Below are 17,954 nucleotides of genomic sequence, written 5' to 3' on the forward strand. Positions count from 1 at the left end.
TGGTAGTGGTGGTATAGTATTGTATTAGTCATGGTGATGCTAGTGGTAGTGGTGGTATAGTATTGTATCAGTCATGGTGATGGTAGTGGTGGTATAGTATTGTATTAGTCATGGTGATGCTAGTGGTAGTGGTGGTATAGTATTGTATTAGTCATGGTGATGCTAGTGGTAATGGTGGTATAGTATTGTATTAGTCATGGTGATGCTAGTGGTAGTGGTGGTATAGTATTGTATTAGTCATGGTGATGCTAGTGGTAGTGGTGGTATAGTATTGTATTAGTCATGGTGATGCTAGTGGTAGTGGTGGTATAGTATTGTATTAGTCATGGTGATGCTAGTGGTAGTGGTGGTATAGTATTGTATTAGTCATGGTGATGCTAGTGGTAGTGGTGGTATAGTATTGTATTAGTCATGGTGATGCTAGTGGTGGTGGTGGTATAGTATTGTATTAGTCATGGTGATGCTAGTGGTAGTGGTGGTATAGTATTGTATTAGTCATGGTGATGCTAGTGGTAGTGGTGGTATAGTATTGTATTAGTCATGGTGATGCTAGTGGTAGTGGTGGTATAGTATTGTATTAGTCATGGTGATGCTAGTGGTAGTGGTGGTATAGTATTGTATTAGTCATGGTGATGCTAGTGGTAGTGGTGGTATAATATTGTTGATAATTAATGATGGTTGTGGTAGTGGTGGTATAGTATTGTATTAGTCATGGTGATGCTAGTGGTAGTGGTGGTATAGTATTGTATTAGTCATGGTGATGCTAGTGGTAGTGGTGGTATAGTATTGTATTAGTCATGGTGATGCTAGTGGTAGGGTTGGTATAGTATTGTATTAGTCATGGTGATGCTAGTGGCAGTGGTGGTATAGTATTGTATTAGTCATGGTGATGCTAGTGGTAGTGGTGGTATAGTATTGTATTAGTCATGGTGATGCTAGTGGTAGTGGTGGTATAGTATTGTATTAGTCATGGTGATGCTAGTGGTAGTGGTGGTTTAGTATTGTATTAGTCATGGTGATGCTAGTGGTAGTGGTGGTATAGTATTGTATTAGTCATGGTGATGCTAGTGGTAGTGGTGGTATAGTATTGTTGATAATTAATGATGGTTGTGGTAGTGGTGGTGGTGGTATAGTATTGTATTAGTCATGGTGATGCTAGTGGTAGTGGTGGTATAGTATTGTATTAGTCATGGTGATGCTAGTGGTAGTGGTGGTATAGTATTGTATTAGTCATGGTGATGCTAGTGGTAGTGGTGGTATAGTATTGTATTAGTCATGGTGATGCTAGTGGTAGTGGTGGTATAGTATTGTATTAGTCATGGTGATGCTAGTGGTAGTGGTGGTATAGTATTGTTGATAATTAATGATGGTTGTGGTAGTGGTGGTGGTGGTATAGTATTGTATTAGTCATGGTGATGCTAGTGGTAGTGGTGGTATAGTATTGTATTAGTCATGGTGATGCTAGTGGTAGTGGTGGTATAGTATTGTATTAGTCATGGTGATGCTAGTGGTAGTGGTGGTATAGTATTGTATTAGTCATGGTGATGCTAGTGGTAGTGGTGGTATAGTATTGTTGATAATTAATGATGGTTGTGGTAGTGGTGGTGGTGGTATAGTATTGTATTAGTCATGGTGATGCTAGTGGTAGTGGTGGTATAGTATTGTATTAGTCATGGTGATGCTAGTGGTAGTGGTGGTATAGTATTGTATTAGTCATGGTGATGCTAGTGGTAGTGGTGGTATAGTATTGTATTAGTCATGGTGATGCTAGTGGTAGTGGTGGTATAGTATTGTATTAGTCATGGTGATGCTAGTGGTAGTGGTGGTATAGTATTGTATTAGTCATGGTGATGCTAGTGGTAGTGGTGGTATAGTATTGTATTAGTCATGGTGATGCTAGTGGTAGTGGTGGTATAGTATTGTATTAGTCATGGTGATGCTAGTGGTAGTGGTGGTATAGTATTGTATTAGTCATGGTGATGCTAGTGGTAGTGGTGGTATAGTATTGTATTAGTCATGGTGATGCTAGTGGTAGTGGTGGTATAGTATTGTATTAGTCATGGTGATGCTAGTGGTAGTGGTGGTATAGTATTGTATTAGTCATGGTGATGCTAGTGGTAGTGGTGGTATAGTATTGTATTAGTCATGGTGATGCTAGTGGTAGTGGTGGTATAGTATTGTATTAGTCATGGTGATGCTAGTGGTAGTGGTGGTATAGTATTGTATTAGTCATGGTGATGCTAGTGGTAGTGGTGGTATAGTATTGTATTAGTCATGGTGATGCTAGTGGTAGTTGTGGTATAGTATTGTATTAGTCATGGTGATGCTAGTGGTAGTGGTGGTATAGTATTGTATTAGTCATGGTGATGCTAGTGGTAGTGGTGGTATAGTATTGTATTAGTCATGGTGATGCTAGTGGTAGTGGTGGTATAGTATTGTATTAGTCATGGTGATGCTAGTGGTAGTGGTGGTATAGTATTGTAGTAGTCATGGTGATGCTAGTGGTAGTGGTGGTATAGTATTGTATTAGTCATGGTGATGCTAGTGGTAGTGGTGGTATAGTATTGTATTAGTCATGGTGATGCTAGTGGTAGTGGTGGTATAGTATTGTATTAGTCATGGTGATGCTAGTGGTAGTGGTGGTATAGTATTGTATTAGTCATGGTGATGCTAGTGGTAGTGGTGGTATAGTATTGTATTAGTCATGGTGATGCTAGTGGTAGTGGTGGTATAGTATTGTATTAGTCATGGGGATGCTAGTGGTAGTGGTGGTATAGTATTGTATTAGTCATGGTGATGCTAGTGGTAGTGGTGGTATAGTATTGTATTAGTCATGGTGATGCTAGTGGTAGTGGTGGTATAGTATTGTATTAGTCATGGTGATGCTAGTGGTAGGGTTGGTATAGTATTGTATTAGTCATGGTGATGCTAGTGGCAGTGGTGGTATAGTATTGTATTAGTCATGGTGATGCTAGTGGTAGTGGTGGTATAGTATTGTATTAGTCATGGTGATGCTAGTGGTAGTGGTGGTATAGTATTGTATTAGTCATGGTGATGCTAGTGGTAGTGGTGGTTTAGTATTGTATTAGTCATGGTGATGCTAGTGGTAGTGGTGGTATAGTATTGTATTAGTCATGGTGATGCTAGTGGTAGTGGTGGTATAGTATTGTTGATAATTAATGATGGTTGTGGTAGTGGTGGTGGTGGTATAGTATTGTATTAGTCATGGTGATGCTAGTGGTAGTGGTGGTATAGTATTGTATTAGTCATGGTGATGCTAGTGGTAGTGGTGGTATAGTATTGTATTAGTCATGGTGATGCTAGTGGTAGTGGTGGTATAGTATTGTATTAGTCATGGTGATGCTAGTGGTAGTGGTGGTATAGTATTGTATTAGTCATGGTGATGCTAGTGGTAGTGGTGGTATAGTATTGTATTAGTCATGGTGATGCTAGTGGTAGTGGTGGTATAGTATTGTATTAGTCATGGTGATGCTAGTGGTAGTTGTGGTATAGTATTGTATTAGTCATGGTGATGCTAGTGGTAGTGGTGGTATAGTATTGTATTAGTCATGGTGATGCTAGTGGTAGTGGTGGTATAGTATTGTATTAGTCATGGTGATGCTAGTGGTAGTGGTGGTATAGTATTGTATTAGTCATGGTGATGCTAGTGGTAGTGGTGGTATAGTATTGTAGTAGTCATGGTGATGCTAGTGGTAGTGGTGGTATAGTATTGTATTAGTCATGGTGATGCTAGTGGTAGTGGTGGTATAGTATTGTATTAGTCATGGTGATGCTAGTGGTAGTGGTGGTATAGTATTGTATTAGTCATGGTGATGCTAGTGGTAGTGGTGGTATAGTATTGTATTAGTCATGGTGATGCTAGTGGTAGTGGTGGTATAGTATTGTATTAGTCATGGTGATGCTAGTGGTAGTGGTGGTATAGTATTGTATTAGTCATGGGGATGCTAGTGGTAGTGGTGGTATAGTATTGTATTAGTCATGGTGATGCTAGTGGTAGTGGTGGTATAGTATTGTATTAGTCATGGTGATGCTAGTGGTAGTGGTGGTATAGTATTGTATTAGTCATGGTGATGCTAGTGGTAGGGTTGGTATAGTATTGTATTAGTCATGGTGATGCTAGTGGCAGTGGTGGTATAGTATTGTATTAGTCATGGTGATGCTAGTGGTAGTGGTGGTATAGTATTGTATTAGTCATGGTGATGCTAGTGGTAGTGGTGGTATAGTATTGTATTAGTCATGGTGATGCTAGTGGTAGTGGTGGTATAGTATTGTATTAGTCATGGTGATGCTAGTGGTAGTGGTGGTATAGTATTGTATTAGTCATGGTGATGCTAGTGGTAGTGGTGGTATAGTATTGTATTAGTCATGGTGATGCTAGTGGTAGTGGTGGTATAGTATTGTATTAGTCATGGTGATGCTAGTGGTAGTGGTGGTATAGTATTGTATTAGTCATGGTGATGCTAGTGGTAGTGGTGGTATAGTATTGTATTAGTCATGGTGATGCTAGTGGTAGTTGTGGTATAGTATTGTATTAGTCATGGTGATGCTAGTGGTAGTGGTGGTATAGTATTGTATTAGTCATGGTGATGCTAGTGGTAGTGGTGGTATAGTATTGTATTAGTCATGGTGATGCTAGTGGTAGTGGTGGTATAGTATTGTATTAGTCATGGTGATGCTAGTGGTAGTGGTGGTATAGTATTGTAGTAGTCATGGTGATGCTAGTGGTAGTGGTGGTATAGTATTGTATTAGTCATGGTGATGCTAGTGGTAGTGGTGGTATAGTATTGTATTAGTCATGGTGATGCTAGTGGTAGTGGTGGTATAGTATTGTATTAGTCATGGTGATGCTAGTGGTAGTGGTGGTATAGTATTGTATTAGTCATGGTGATGCTAGTGGTAGTGGTGGTATAGTATTGTATTAGTCATGGTGATGCTAGTGGTAGTGGTGGTATAGTATTGTATTAGTCATGGGGATGCTAGTGGTAGTGGTGGTATAGTATTGTATTAGTCATGGTGATGCTAGTGGTAGTGGTGGTATAGTATTGTATTAGTCATGGTGATGCTAGTGGTAGTGGTGGTATAGTATTGTATTAGTCATGGTGATGCTAGTGGTAGTGGTGGTATAGTATTGTATTAGTCATGGTGATGCTAGTGGTAGTGGTGGTATAGTATTGTATTAGTCATGGTGATGCTAGTGGTAGTGGTGGTATAGTATTGTATTAGTCATGGTGATGCTAGTGGTAGTGGTGGTATAGTATTGTATTAGTCATGGTGATGCTAGTGGTAGTGGTGGTATAGTATTGTATTAGTCATGGTGATGCTAGTGGTAGGGTTGGTATAGTATTGTATTAGTCATGGTGATGCTAGTGGTAGTGGTGGTATAGTATTGTATTAGTCATGGTGATGCTAGTGGTAGTGGTGGTATAGTATTGTATTAGTCGTGGTGATGCTAGTGGTAGTACTGATGTAATGGTGAGTTCGTTATAGTTTCATTTTCCATTTTTAGCTTTTTTTCATTACTATTTTTTATTATTTTTCTACTATTAACTGTTACCATTTAATTATTTGTATTATTTATTACCATTTGATATTATTATTCTGCATTATTTTATTACAATTTATATTGTATACATTGTTGCCTGGGCAATATTGACGCAATGTTTTTCATGCCAATAAAGCAGCTTGGATTTGAATTTGATTTGAGTAACCTAACGTAAAATAATGAGAATGAGTGTCGACTTTTGGTCAACAAAAAAGTGTAATGGCTCATTTGCTTCGTGAGGCTTATTTGATTGAATAGAACATTTGTCATGTTTAGGTTGTTACGAGCGCGCTGATATAAGTAGAACACGTGACATCCCGGCAACTTTGAGAAAAAAAAACACTTCATATCAGTTTATCCCGGTTCTTGACAGTCCTGTTCATGAGGCGTCTCACTCTCCACGTAATTACAGACAGGTGACGTCAGGAACCCCTCATCGAATATTCAACAAAATATTCAAATAAACTAGATGTATCCACCAATCCGAAGAGAGGAGGGAGCGTGACAGGCAGTCTTCCACCGCTCTATGGACAACAGTTTCCATTGTCAGGGTGGAGACATCCAGTAGGCATCTCTTCATTTTATCTGAATCTCTGGGTAAATCAAACTGCAGGTTTAATCTGTAGGCAAGTCAACCCTGCCAATCATACTGAACAAAAATATAAACACAACATGAAACAATTTAAATGATTTTACCGAGTTGCAGTTTATGTAAGGAAATCAGTCAATTTAAATAAATAAATTAGGCACTAATCTATCAATTTCATGACTAGGAATAAAGACATGCATCTGTTGGTCACAGAAACCGTAAATAAAAGGTAGGAGGGGTGTGGATCAGAAAACCGGTCAGTATCTGGTGTGACCTCCATTTGCCTCATGCAGCGTGACACATCTCCTTCACATAGAATTGATCAGGCCGTTGATTGTGGCCTGTGGAATGTTGTCCCACTCCTCTTCAACGGCTGTTGCGAAGTTGCTGGATATTGGCGGGAACTGGAACACGCTGTCGTACACGTCCATCCAGAGCATCCCAAACATGCTCAATGGGGTGACATGTCTGGTGAGTCTGCAGGCCATGGAAGAACTGGGACATTTTCAGGTTCCAGGAATTGTGTACAGATCCTAGCGACATGGGGCTGTGCATTATCATGCTGAAACATGAGGTAATGGAGGACGAATAGCACGACAATTGGCCTCAGGATCTTGTCACGGAATCTCTGTTCGTTTAAATTGCCTTCGATAAAATGCCATTTTTTAAATTGTCCGTAGATTATGCCTACCCATACCATAACCCAACCACCACCTTGAGGCACTTTGTTCACAACAATGACATCAGCAAACCGCTTGCACATACAACACCATACACGTGGTTGTGAGGTAGCGAGGCCAGTTGGATGTACTGCCAAATTCTCTAAAACGACATTGGAGGTGGCTTATGGTAGAGAAATAGACATTAAATTCTCTGGCAACAGCTCTGGTGGACATTCCTGCAGTCAACATGCCAATTGCACGCTCCCTCAAAACATGAGACATCTGTGGCAATGTGTTGTGTAAAAAAACTGCACATTTTAGAGTGACCTTTAATTGTCCCCAGCACAAGGTGCACCTGTGTAACGATCATTCTGTTTAATCAGCTTCTTGATATGCCACTCCTGTCAGGTGGATGTGTTCTCAGTAAAGGAGAACTGCTCACTAACAGGGATGTAAACACATTTGAGTCTAACATTGGAAAGAAATCAGCTTTTTGTGCGTCTGGAACATTTCTGGGATCTTTTATTTCAGCTCATGGAACCAAAACATTACATATTGTGTTTATATTTTTGTTCAGTGTAGAAGGGCTGCATCTCCTCATCCCTCCTTTGACCCTGGAACACACCATTCTGAGTGCACACTGGGGGGGGGGGGGGGGGGGGGGGGGGCAGAGTGAAAAACACATCTTACAAATCCTACCTTCACGTACTGAAACCTATCATTGGGGTTATCATTATGTTAAATGTATTATCGTGGACGTAATAATAGGGCAGCTGAACAAATTACTCCAGATTATGATGGTTTAACTGCCATGGAGTTGAATGAGTGTTCTGGTCTCATGATGAGCAACCAGATTATGATGGTTTAACTGCCATGGAGTTGAATGAGTGTTCTGGTCTCATGATGAGCAACCAGATTATGATGGTTTAACTGCCATGGAGTTGAATGAGTGTTCTGGTCTCATGATGAGCAACCAGATTATGATGGTTTAACTGCCATGGAGTTGAATGAGTGTTCTGGTCTCATGATGAGCAACCAGATTATGATGGTTTAACTGCCATGGAGTTGAATGAGTGTTCTGGTCTCATGATGAGCAACGAGAAAGGACCAGCTCTCTGGGACAGAGGATATTACACAGAGAGAGAGACAGCGAGAGAGAGAGAGAGGCAGCGAGGGAGAGAGAGGCAGCGAGAGAGAGAGGCAGCGAGAGAGCGAGGCAGCGAGAGAGAGAGAGAGAGGCAGCGAGAGAGGCAGCGAGAGAGAGAGGCAGCGAGAGAGAGAGGCAGCGAGAGAGAGAGAGAGAGAGAGAGAGAGGCAGCGAGAGAGAGAGAGAGAGAGAGAGGCAGAGAGAGAGAGAGAGAGAGAGGCAGCGAGAGAGAGAGAGAGGCAGCGAGAGAGAGGCAGCGAGAGAGAGAAAGAGACAGCGAGAGAGAGAAAGAGACAGCGAGAGAGAGACAGCGAGGGAGAGGCAGCGAGAGAGCGAGGCAGCGAGAGAGAGAGGCAGCGAGAGAGAGAGGCAGCGAGAGAGGCAGCGAGAGAGCGAGGCAGCGAGAGAGGCAGCGAGAGAGCGAGGCAGCGAGAGAGAGAGAGAGAGAGAGAGGCAGGGAGAGAGAGAGAGAGAGAGGCAGTGAGAGAGAGAGAGGCAGCGAGAGAGAGAGAGAGAGAGGCAGCGAGAGAGAGAGAGAGAGAGGCAGCGAGAGAGAGAGAGAGAGAGAGAGAGAGAGGCAGAGAGAGAGAGAGAGGCAGCGAGAGAGACAGCGAGAGAGAGAGAGACAGCGAGAGAGAGCGCGAGAGAGAGAGGCAGCAAGAGAGAGAGAGAGAGAGGAGCCCAGTAATATATCTGTTCCTTTTATAGAAAGGTGCACTACATAGGGAATAGGGTCTATAGTAGTGCACTATATAGGGAATAGGGCTCTGGTCTATAGTAGTGCACTATATAGGGAATAGGGCTCTGGTCTAAAGTAGTGCACTATATAGGGAATAGGGCTCTGATCTAAAGTAGTGCACTATATAGGGAATATGGCTCCGGTCTAAAGTAGTGCACTATATAGGGAATAGGGCTCTGGTCTAAAGTAGTGTACTATATAGGGAATAGGGCTCTGGTCTAAAGTAGCACACTACATAGGGAATAGGGCTCTGGTCTATAGTAGTGCACTACATAGGGAATAGGGCTCTGGTCTATAGTAGTGCACTATATAGGGAATAGGACTCTGGTCTATAGTAGTGCACTATATAGGGAATAGGGCTCTGGTCTAAAGTAGTGTACTATATAGGGAATAGGGCTCTGGTCTAAAGTAGTGCACTATATAGGGAATAGGGCACTGGTCTATAGTAGTGCACTATATAGGGAATAGGGCTCTGGTCTAAAGTAGTGCACTACATAGGGAATAGGGTGGACGTACCCAGTCAGTCTCTGTACAACACCAGTACCCATGTGTATCTCATTCATATTCATATCTCCTGTCAGATAAACAGACTAAATGATTATAAATATAATGAATAGAACCGGACTCTCCATTCATATCTCCTGTCAGATAAACAGACTAAATGATTATAAATATAATGAATAGAACCGGACTCTCCATTCATATCTCCTGTCAGATAAACAGACTAAATGATTATAAATATAATGAATAGAACCGGACTCTCCATTCATATCTCCTGTCAGATAAACAGACTAAATGATTATAAATATAACGAATAGAACCGGACTCTCCATTCATATCTCCTGTCAGATAAACAGACTAAATGATTAGAAATATAATGAATAGAACCGGACTCTCCATTCATATCTCCTGTCAGATAAACAGACTAAATGATTAGAAATATAATGAATAGAACCGGACTCTCCATTCATATCTCCTGTCAGATAAACAGACTAAATGATTATAAATATAATGAATAGAACCGGACTCTCCATTCATATCTCCTGTCAGATAAACAGACTAAATGATTAGAAATATAATGAATAGAACCGGACTCTCCATTCATATCTCCTGTCAGATAAACAGAATAAATGATTATAAATATAATGAATAGAACCGGCATCTATCCAGTTTATCCGATAGGAGAAATACAGATCACTTTTGAAAAACTGGCCATCAATTCATAAAGAGAACAGATCAGGTTTTTAACGGGTTTCCTGTAGTTACACCAAGTCCCTAGTAACAACATGGTGTAACACAGTATTTGCATGGCAATAAACCAGTCACAAACTGGAGAGTCACATTTCAGCAGATTTGTTTTCAGGATTTTATTCATGACTTTGTCTCAGTCAATAGGAACATACCAGCATCACAGTTCTATGTACTGATGCCCTCCAGATCTCCTTCACCCGTTCACTGTACAGAGACTATGAGAACAGAAAGCTGATAACAACGTGGACACAAGTGAAACCTCTCGTCAAGCAATGAACAGAAAGGCTTTATGTACCAAACACACAGCGGTCAAAGACTGGTCACTTGTCAGACAGGATCTCCTGTGATGGGGTCATGAAAGGATCCTCTCAACACACATCATCAGCTGTTCCAAGGATCCATTCATTATGAACATCCTGAGTGGGGTCACATGTTACCGTTGTGAATACAGTTAGGGAGGCCATTCCTCTGGTGTCCCAAAGCAAACGAGGACTGTTGTGATTCCCCCATAGGTCCTATATGACAGGGCAAGGCTGGGTTTATCCACAGGTCCTATATGACAGGGCAAGGCTGTGTTTATCCACAGGTCCTATATGACAGGGCAAGGCTGGGTTTATCCACAGGTCCTATATGACAGGGCAAGGCTGGGTTTATCCACAGGTCCTATATGACAGGGAAAGGAAGAGCTCATTTCTTCTTGGTGGCTCTCTTTCCCTCACCCTTCTTGGGTTTCCCCTTGCCTCTCAGTTTCCTCAGCCGACGCATCTCCTCCTTGAAGTCCTCGTGTTCATCTCTGGTGGGGAAACAGGGAGGAAATGGTATTACTGATGTGAGCTAAATTAATACTACACTGAAGGAGGTGTACAGAAGAACAGAGACAAACAGGGTCTAGAACACAGAGACAAACAGGGTCTAGAACACAGAGACAAACAGGGTCTAGAACACAGAGACAAACAGGGTCTAGAATACTGTCTGGTTAGAACACAGAGACAAACAGGGTCTAGAACACTGTCTGGTTAGAACACAGAGACAAACAGGGTCTAGAATACTGTCTGGTTAGAACACAGAGACAAAAAGGGTCTAGAACACTGTCTGGTTAGAACACAGAGACAAACAGGGTCTAGAATACTGTCTGGTTAGAACACAGAGACAAACAGGGTCTAGAACACTAATTTCCCTGTCTGTGGTTAGCCAGAAGAACCTTCTAAAGCCTCTAGCAGTGGTTCTGGCTAGAGTAGGGCTGTATACATTACTGCACACTGCCAAACACAGACATGCCAAAACAACCCAGATCCCTTTCTCATGAATAGGCCTATGGATCTATTAAGCCCATCACCACGTCATGTACTACCTGAAGAGTCCCATGTATCGTAGCTTCTGCGTAAGGGCATAGTAGATCTTGTGTTGAGGGTACCAGTCGTACACCTCCTTTTTCTGGGCCATGGGCGGCTCCTTGAACAGCTGGACCACCTTCATGGACTTGTTGTCCGTAGGACGCGCCACATCCCCAAAGATACGTGCACTGAGACGCGCCATACGTACGGCGTAGTTGGACAGGCTGGCCATAGCTCGCTGAAAGACAAGAGGAAAGAGAAGCAGCAAACATCGGTCAAATATGTCCTAAAAATTTTTTTTACTTCTATAGACGGGTTTGCTGATGTCAGTATAAAGGATCGGGAGACAGGCGCAGGAATGCGTAATTTAAAAAAAAAAAAATTTTTTTTTTTTTTTTAACGTCACCCCCAAAAAATAAAAAATAACTTCTATAGACGGGTTAGCTGACAAAAACAGTCACAAAAACAAAATGACGCGAGCGCTCAAATGGGGCAGAAGTCTGTTTGGTGATTCTGGATGGTCAGATAGCTAGCAACAATGACAAGAAGCTGGCACGTAGGGAATCGTAGGTGGCTCGTTTCAGCTCGTTCTTCATACCATGTCTTGTTTTGACTGATGCCTGGTCTATGCTAATATGGCTAAAATGTGCACGCTACCTTGCCAACAACGGTAATCATGTATTTGACACAACAAGTGCTCATTGTGCAGATGTACATATTTTAGAGGTAGACCGATTAAATCGGAATGGCCGATTAATTAGGGCCGATTTCAAGTTTTCATAACAATCGGAAATCGATATTTTTGTGCGCCGATTTCTTTATTTAATCTTAAATTTAACTAGGCAAGTCAGTTAAGAACACATTATTTTCAATGACGGCCTAGGAACGGTGGGTTAACTGCCTCGTTCAGGGGCAGAAAGACAGGTTTTCACCTTGTCAGCTCGGGGGATCCAATCTTGCAACCGTACAGTTAACTAGTCCAACGCAATAACGACCTGCCTCTCTCTCGTTGCACTCCACAAGGAGACTGCCTGTTACGCAAATGCAGTAAGCCAAGGTAAGTTGCTAGCTAGCATTAAACTTATCTTATAAAAAACAATCAATCATAATCACTAGATAACTACACATTGTTGATGATATTACTAGACATTATCTAGCGTGTCCTGTGTTGCATATAATCTGACTGAGCATACAAGCATACAAGTATCTGACTGAGCGGTGGTAGGCAGAAGCAGGCACGTAAACATTCATTCAAACAGCACTTTTGTGCTTTTTGCCAGCAGCTCTTCATTGTGCTTCAAGCATGGCGCTGTTTATGACTTCAAGCCTATCAACTCCCGAGATGAGGCTGGTGTGACCGAAGTGAAATGGCTGGCTAGTTAGCGCGCGCTAATAGCGTTTCAAACTTCACTCGCTCTGAGCCTTGGGGTGGTTGGTTGTTCCCCTTGCTCTGCATATGTAACGCTGCTGATGTGGCGGCTGTTGTCGTTGTGTTGCTGGTTCGAGCCCAGGGAGGAGCGAGGAGAGGGACGGAAGCTATACTGTTACACTGGCAATACTAAAGTGCCTATAAGAACATCCAATAGTCAAAGGTTAATGAAATACAAATGGTATAGAGGGAAACAGTCCTATAATTCCTATAATAACTACAACCTAAAACTTCTTACCTGGGAATATTGAAGACTCATGTTAAAAGGAACCACCAGCTTTCATATGTTCTCATGTTCTGAGCAAGGAACTGAAACGTTAGCTTTCTTACATGGCACATATTGCACTTTTACTTTCTTCTCCGACACTTTGTTTTTGCATTATTTAAACCAAATTGAACATGTTTCATTATTTACTTGAGGCAAAATTGATTTTTATTTTATTAGGTTAAAATAAGTGTTAATTCAGTATTGTTGTAATTGTCATTATTACAAATACATTAAAAAATAAATAAAAAAATTTAAAAAAAATTCGGTATGAAAATCGGCCGATTAATCGGTATTGGCTTTTTTGGTCCTCCAATAATCGGTATCGGCGTTGAAAAATCATAATTGGTCGACCTTTAATATATTTTCAAAAAACAGATGAAATATAGTTTACATGTTGTCAACAATCTAAACTGAACAACAATCTGGGCTTACAGGAAACGTTGAATACAGTGATTCTATTTTAAGTCCAAGAAGCAGCCATTTAACAGCTTGTCCAACTTAATAATGTCAAAATAAAGCATCAAATCCACCTTTTCTGCACCTCCAATGAAACCACTTATTACTGCCACGCACAGATTGGCTGATCCAGCGGATGGAAAGGTCATTGATTTTATCCAGAGAGGAACAAACAGAACAAACAAACTCTTCACAAAATCTATCAAAAAAAAAAAAGCCCAGTAAGTTTCTATTGGCTTATATTGGACCTAAGCTTGTCGCCTTTGTAACAACGAGTCCCATTGGTAGAGCAGAGGCATGAGCATCTCGTAAATATAGACAGATCTCCGTTTTATCACCTACAACAGTGTAGGAACATAACATCTAAATTGGTTTAAACCTGCTCTACCCAGAATGTAATACTATTCCACCTGCTCTCCCCCCAGAATGTAATACTATTCCACCTGCTCTCCCCCCAGAATGCAATACTATTCCCCCTGCTCTACCCAGAATGTAATACTATTCCACCTGCTCTCCCCCCAGAATGTAATACTATTCCCCCTGCTCCCCCCAGAATGCAATACTATTCCCCCTGCTCTACCCAGAATGTAATACTATTCCACCTGCTCTACCCAGAATGTAATACTATTCCACCTGCTCTACCCAGAATGTAATACTATTCCACCTGCTCTACCCAGAATGTAATACTATTCCACCTGCTCTACCCCCAGAATGCAATACTATTCCCCCTGCTCTACCCCCAGAATGCAATACTATTCCCCCTGCTCTCCCCCCAGAATGTAATACTATTCCCCCTGCTCTACCCAGAATGTAATACTATTCCCCCTGCTCTACCCCCAGAATGTAATACTATTCCACCTGCTCTACCCCCAGAATGTAATACTATTCCACCTGCTCTACCCCCAGAATGTAATACTATTCCACCTGCTCTCCCCCCAGAATGTAATACTATTCCACCTGCTCTCCCCCCAGAATGTAATACTATTCCACCTGCTCTCCCCCCAGAATGTAATACTATTCCCCCTGCTCTCCCCCCAGAATGTAATACTATTCCCCCTGCTCTCCCCCCAGAATGTAATACTATTCCCCCTGCTCTACACCCAGAATGTAATACTATTCCACCTGCTCTCCCCCAGAATGTAATACTATTCCACCTGCTCTACCCCCAGAATGTAATACTATTCCGCCTGCTCTCCCCAGAATGTAATACTATTCCACCTGCTCTACCCCCAGAATGCAATACTATTCCACCTGCTCTACCCCCAGAATGTAATACTATTCCACCTGCTCTACCCAGAATGTAATACTATTCCACCTGCTCTCCCCCCAGAATGTAATACTATTCCACCTGCTCTACCCCCAGAATGTAATACTATTCCACCTGCTCTACCCAGAATGTAATACTATTCCCCCTGCTCTACCCCCAGAATGTAATACTATTCCACCTGCTCTACCCAGAATGTAATACTATTCCACCTGCTCTACCCAGAATGTAATACTATTCCCCCTGCTCTACCCCCAGAATGTAATACTATTCCACCTTCTCTACCCAGAATGTAATACTATTCCACCTGCTCTACCCCCAGAATGTAATTCTATTCCACCTGCTCTACCCAGAATGTAATACTATTCCCCCTGCTCTACCCCCAGAATGTAATACTATTCCCCCTGCTCTCCCCCCAGAATGTAATACTATTCCACCTGCTCTCCCCCCAGAATGCAATACTATTCCCCCTGCTCTCCCCCCAGAATGTAATACTATTCCACCTGCTCTCCCCCCAGAATGCAATACTATTCCCCTGCTCTCCCCCCAGAATGCAATACTATTCCCCCTGCTCTCCCCCCAGAATGCAATACTATTCCACCTGCTCTCCCCCCAGAATGTAATACTATTCCACCTGCTCTACCCAGAATGTAATACTATTCCACCTGCTCTACCCCCAGAATGTAATACTATTCCCCCTGCTCTACCCCCAGAATGTAATACTATTCCCCCTGCTCTACCCCCAGAATGTAATACTATTCCACCTGCTCTACCCCCAGAATGTAATACTATTCCACCTGCTCTACCCTGAATGTAATACTATTCCACCTGCTCTACCCAGAATGTAATACTATTCCCCCTGCTCTACCCCCAGAATGTAATACTATTCCACCTGCTCTACCCAGAATGTAATACTATTCCACCTGCTCTACCCCCAGAATGTAATTCTATTCCACCTGCTCTACCCAGAATGTAATACTATTCCCCCTGCTCTACCCCCAGAATGTAATACTATTCCCCCTGCTCTCCCCCCAGAATGTAATACTATTCCACCTGCTCTACCCAGAATGTAATACTATTCCACCTGCTCTACCCCCAGAATGTAATACTATTCCACCTGCTCTCCCCCCAGAATGCAATACTATTCCCCCTGCTCTCCCCCCAGAATGCAATACTATTCCACCTGCTCTACCCAGAATGTAATACTATTCCCCCTGCTCTACCCCCAGAATGTAATACTATTCCCCCTGCTCTACCACCAGAATGTAATACTATTCCACCTGCTCTACCCCCAGAATGTAATACTATTCCCCCTGCTCTCCCCCCAGAATGTAATACTATTCCCCCTGCTCTCCCCCCAGAATGTGATACTATTCCCCCTGCTCTACCCCCAGAATGTAATACTATTCCACCTGCTCTACCCAGAATGTAATACTATTCCCCCTGCTCTCCCCAGAATGTAATACTATTCCCCCTGCTCTCCCCCCAGAATGTAATACTATTCCCCCTGCTCTCCCCCCAGAATGTAATACTATTCCCCCTGCTCTCCCCCCAGAATGTAATACTATTCCCCCTGCTCTCCCCCCAGAATGTAATACTATTCCCCCTGCTCTACCCCCAGAATGTAATACTATTCCACCTGCTCTACCCAGAATGTAATACTATTCCCCCTGCTCTACCCCCAGAATGTAATACTATTCCCCCTGCTCTACCCCCAGAATGTAATACTATTCCACCTGCTCTACCCAGAATGTAATACTATTCCACCTGCTCTACCCAGAATGTAATACTATTCCCCCTGCTCTACCCCCAGAATGTAATACTATTCCCCCTGCTCTACCCCCAGAATGTAATACTATTCCCCCTGCTCTCCCCCCAGAATGTAATACTATTCCCCCTGCTCTCCCCCCAGAATGTAATACTATTCCCCCTGCTCTACCCCCAGAATGTAATACTATTCCACCTGCTCTACCCAGAATGTAATACTATTCCCCCTGCTCTACCCAGAATGTAATACTATTCCCCCTGCTCTACCCCCAGAATGTAATACTATTCCCCCTGCTCTACCCCCAGAATGTAATACTATTCCACCTGCTCTACCCAGAATGTAATACTATTCCACCTGCTCTACCCAGAATGTAATACTATTCCCCCTGCTCTACCCCCAGAATGTAATACTATTCCACCTGCTCTACCCAGAATGTAATACTATTCCACCTGCTCTACCCAGAATGTAATACTATTCCCCCTGCTCTCCCCCCAGAATGTAATACTATTCCACCTGCTCTCCCCCCAGAATGTAATACTATTCCACCTGCTCTCCCCCCAGAATGTAATACTATTCCACCTGCTCTACCCAGAATGCAATACTATTCCCCCTGCTCTACCCCCAGAATGTAATACTATTCCACCTGCTCTTCCCCCAGAATGTAATACTATTCCACCTGCTCTACCCAGAATGCAATACTATTCCCCCTGCTCTACCCCCAGAATGTAATACTATTCCACCTGCTCTACCCAGAATGTAATACTATTCCCCCTGCTCTCCCCCCAGAATGTAATACTATTCCACCTGCTCTCCCCCCAGAATGTAATACTATTCCCCCTGCTCTCCCCCCAGAATATAATACTATTCCCCCTGCTCTCCCCCCAGAATGCAATACTATTCCCCCTGCTCTACCCCCAGAATGTAATACTATTCACCCTGCTCTACCCCCAGAATGTAATACTATTCCACCTGCTCTACCCAGAATGTAATACTATTCCACCTGCTCTACCCAGAATGTAATACCATTCCACCTGCTCTCCCCAGAATGTAATACTATTCCACCTGCTCTACCCCCCAGAATGTAATACTATTCCCCCTGCTCTCCCCCCAGAATGTAATACTATTCCACCTGCTCTACCCAGAATGTAATACTATTCCACCTGCTCTCCCCCCAGAATGTAATACTATTCCCCCTGCTCTCCCCCCAGAATGTAATACTATTCCACCTGCTCTACCCAGAATGTAATACTATTCCACCTGCTCTACCCAGAATGTAATACTATTCCACCTGCTCTACCCAGAATGTAATACTATTCCCCCTGCTCTACCCCCAGAATGTAATACTATTCCCCCTGCTCTACCCCCAGAATGTAATACTATTCCACCTGCTCTACCCAGAATGTAATACTATTCCGCCTGCTCTCCCCCAGAATGTAATACTCTTCCCCCTGCTCTACCCCCAGAATGTAATACTCTTCCCCCTG

At 42.7% G+C, this 17,954-nt stretch overlaps 1 protein-coding gene across 1 annotated transcript; it reads right to left on the minus strand.

The window, feature by feature from the left end:
- Positions 1-10,083: 10,083 nt before the first annotated feature.
- Positions 10,084-11,554, minus strand: LOC139394698 (small ribosomal subunit protein mS33-like). The gene is made up of 2 exons (XM_071142792.1): positions 11,303-11,554; positions 10,084-10,744 (listed from the first exon to the last, which is right to left on the minus strand). The coding sequence occupies exons 1-2, from the start codon at positions 11,515-11,517 to the stop codon at positions 10,639-10,641; spliced, it is 321 nt and encodes a 106-aa protein (XP_070998893.1). The 5' UTR covers positions 11,518-11,554; the 3' UTR covers positions 10,084-10,638.
- Positions 11,555-17,954: the final 6,400 nt, after the last annotated feature.

The sequence above is a fragment of the Oncorhynchus clarkii genome, unplaced genomic scaffold, assembly GCF_045791955.1.
Source record: "Oncorhynchus clarkii lewisi isolate Uvic-CL-2024 unplaced genomic scaffold, UVic_Ocla_1.0 unplaced_contig_2796_pilon_pilon, whole genome shotgun sequence".
Classification (NCBI taxonomy): domain Eukaryota; kingdom Metazoa; phylum Chordata; class Actinopteri; order Salmoniformes; family Salmonidae; genus Oncorhynchus; species Oncorhynchus clarkii.

Bases quoted from the DNA above. Each gene is read 5' to 3' on its own strand.
- LOC139394698 (XM_071142792.1), bottom strand. From the start codon at position 11,517: ATGGCCAGCCTGTCCAACTACGCCGTACGTATGGCGCGTCTCAGTGCA. The intron at 10,745-11,302 runs GTAGTACATGAC...TTTCCCCACCAG, and splicing joins CGATACATGGGACTCTTCAG to AGATGAACACGAGGACTTCA.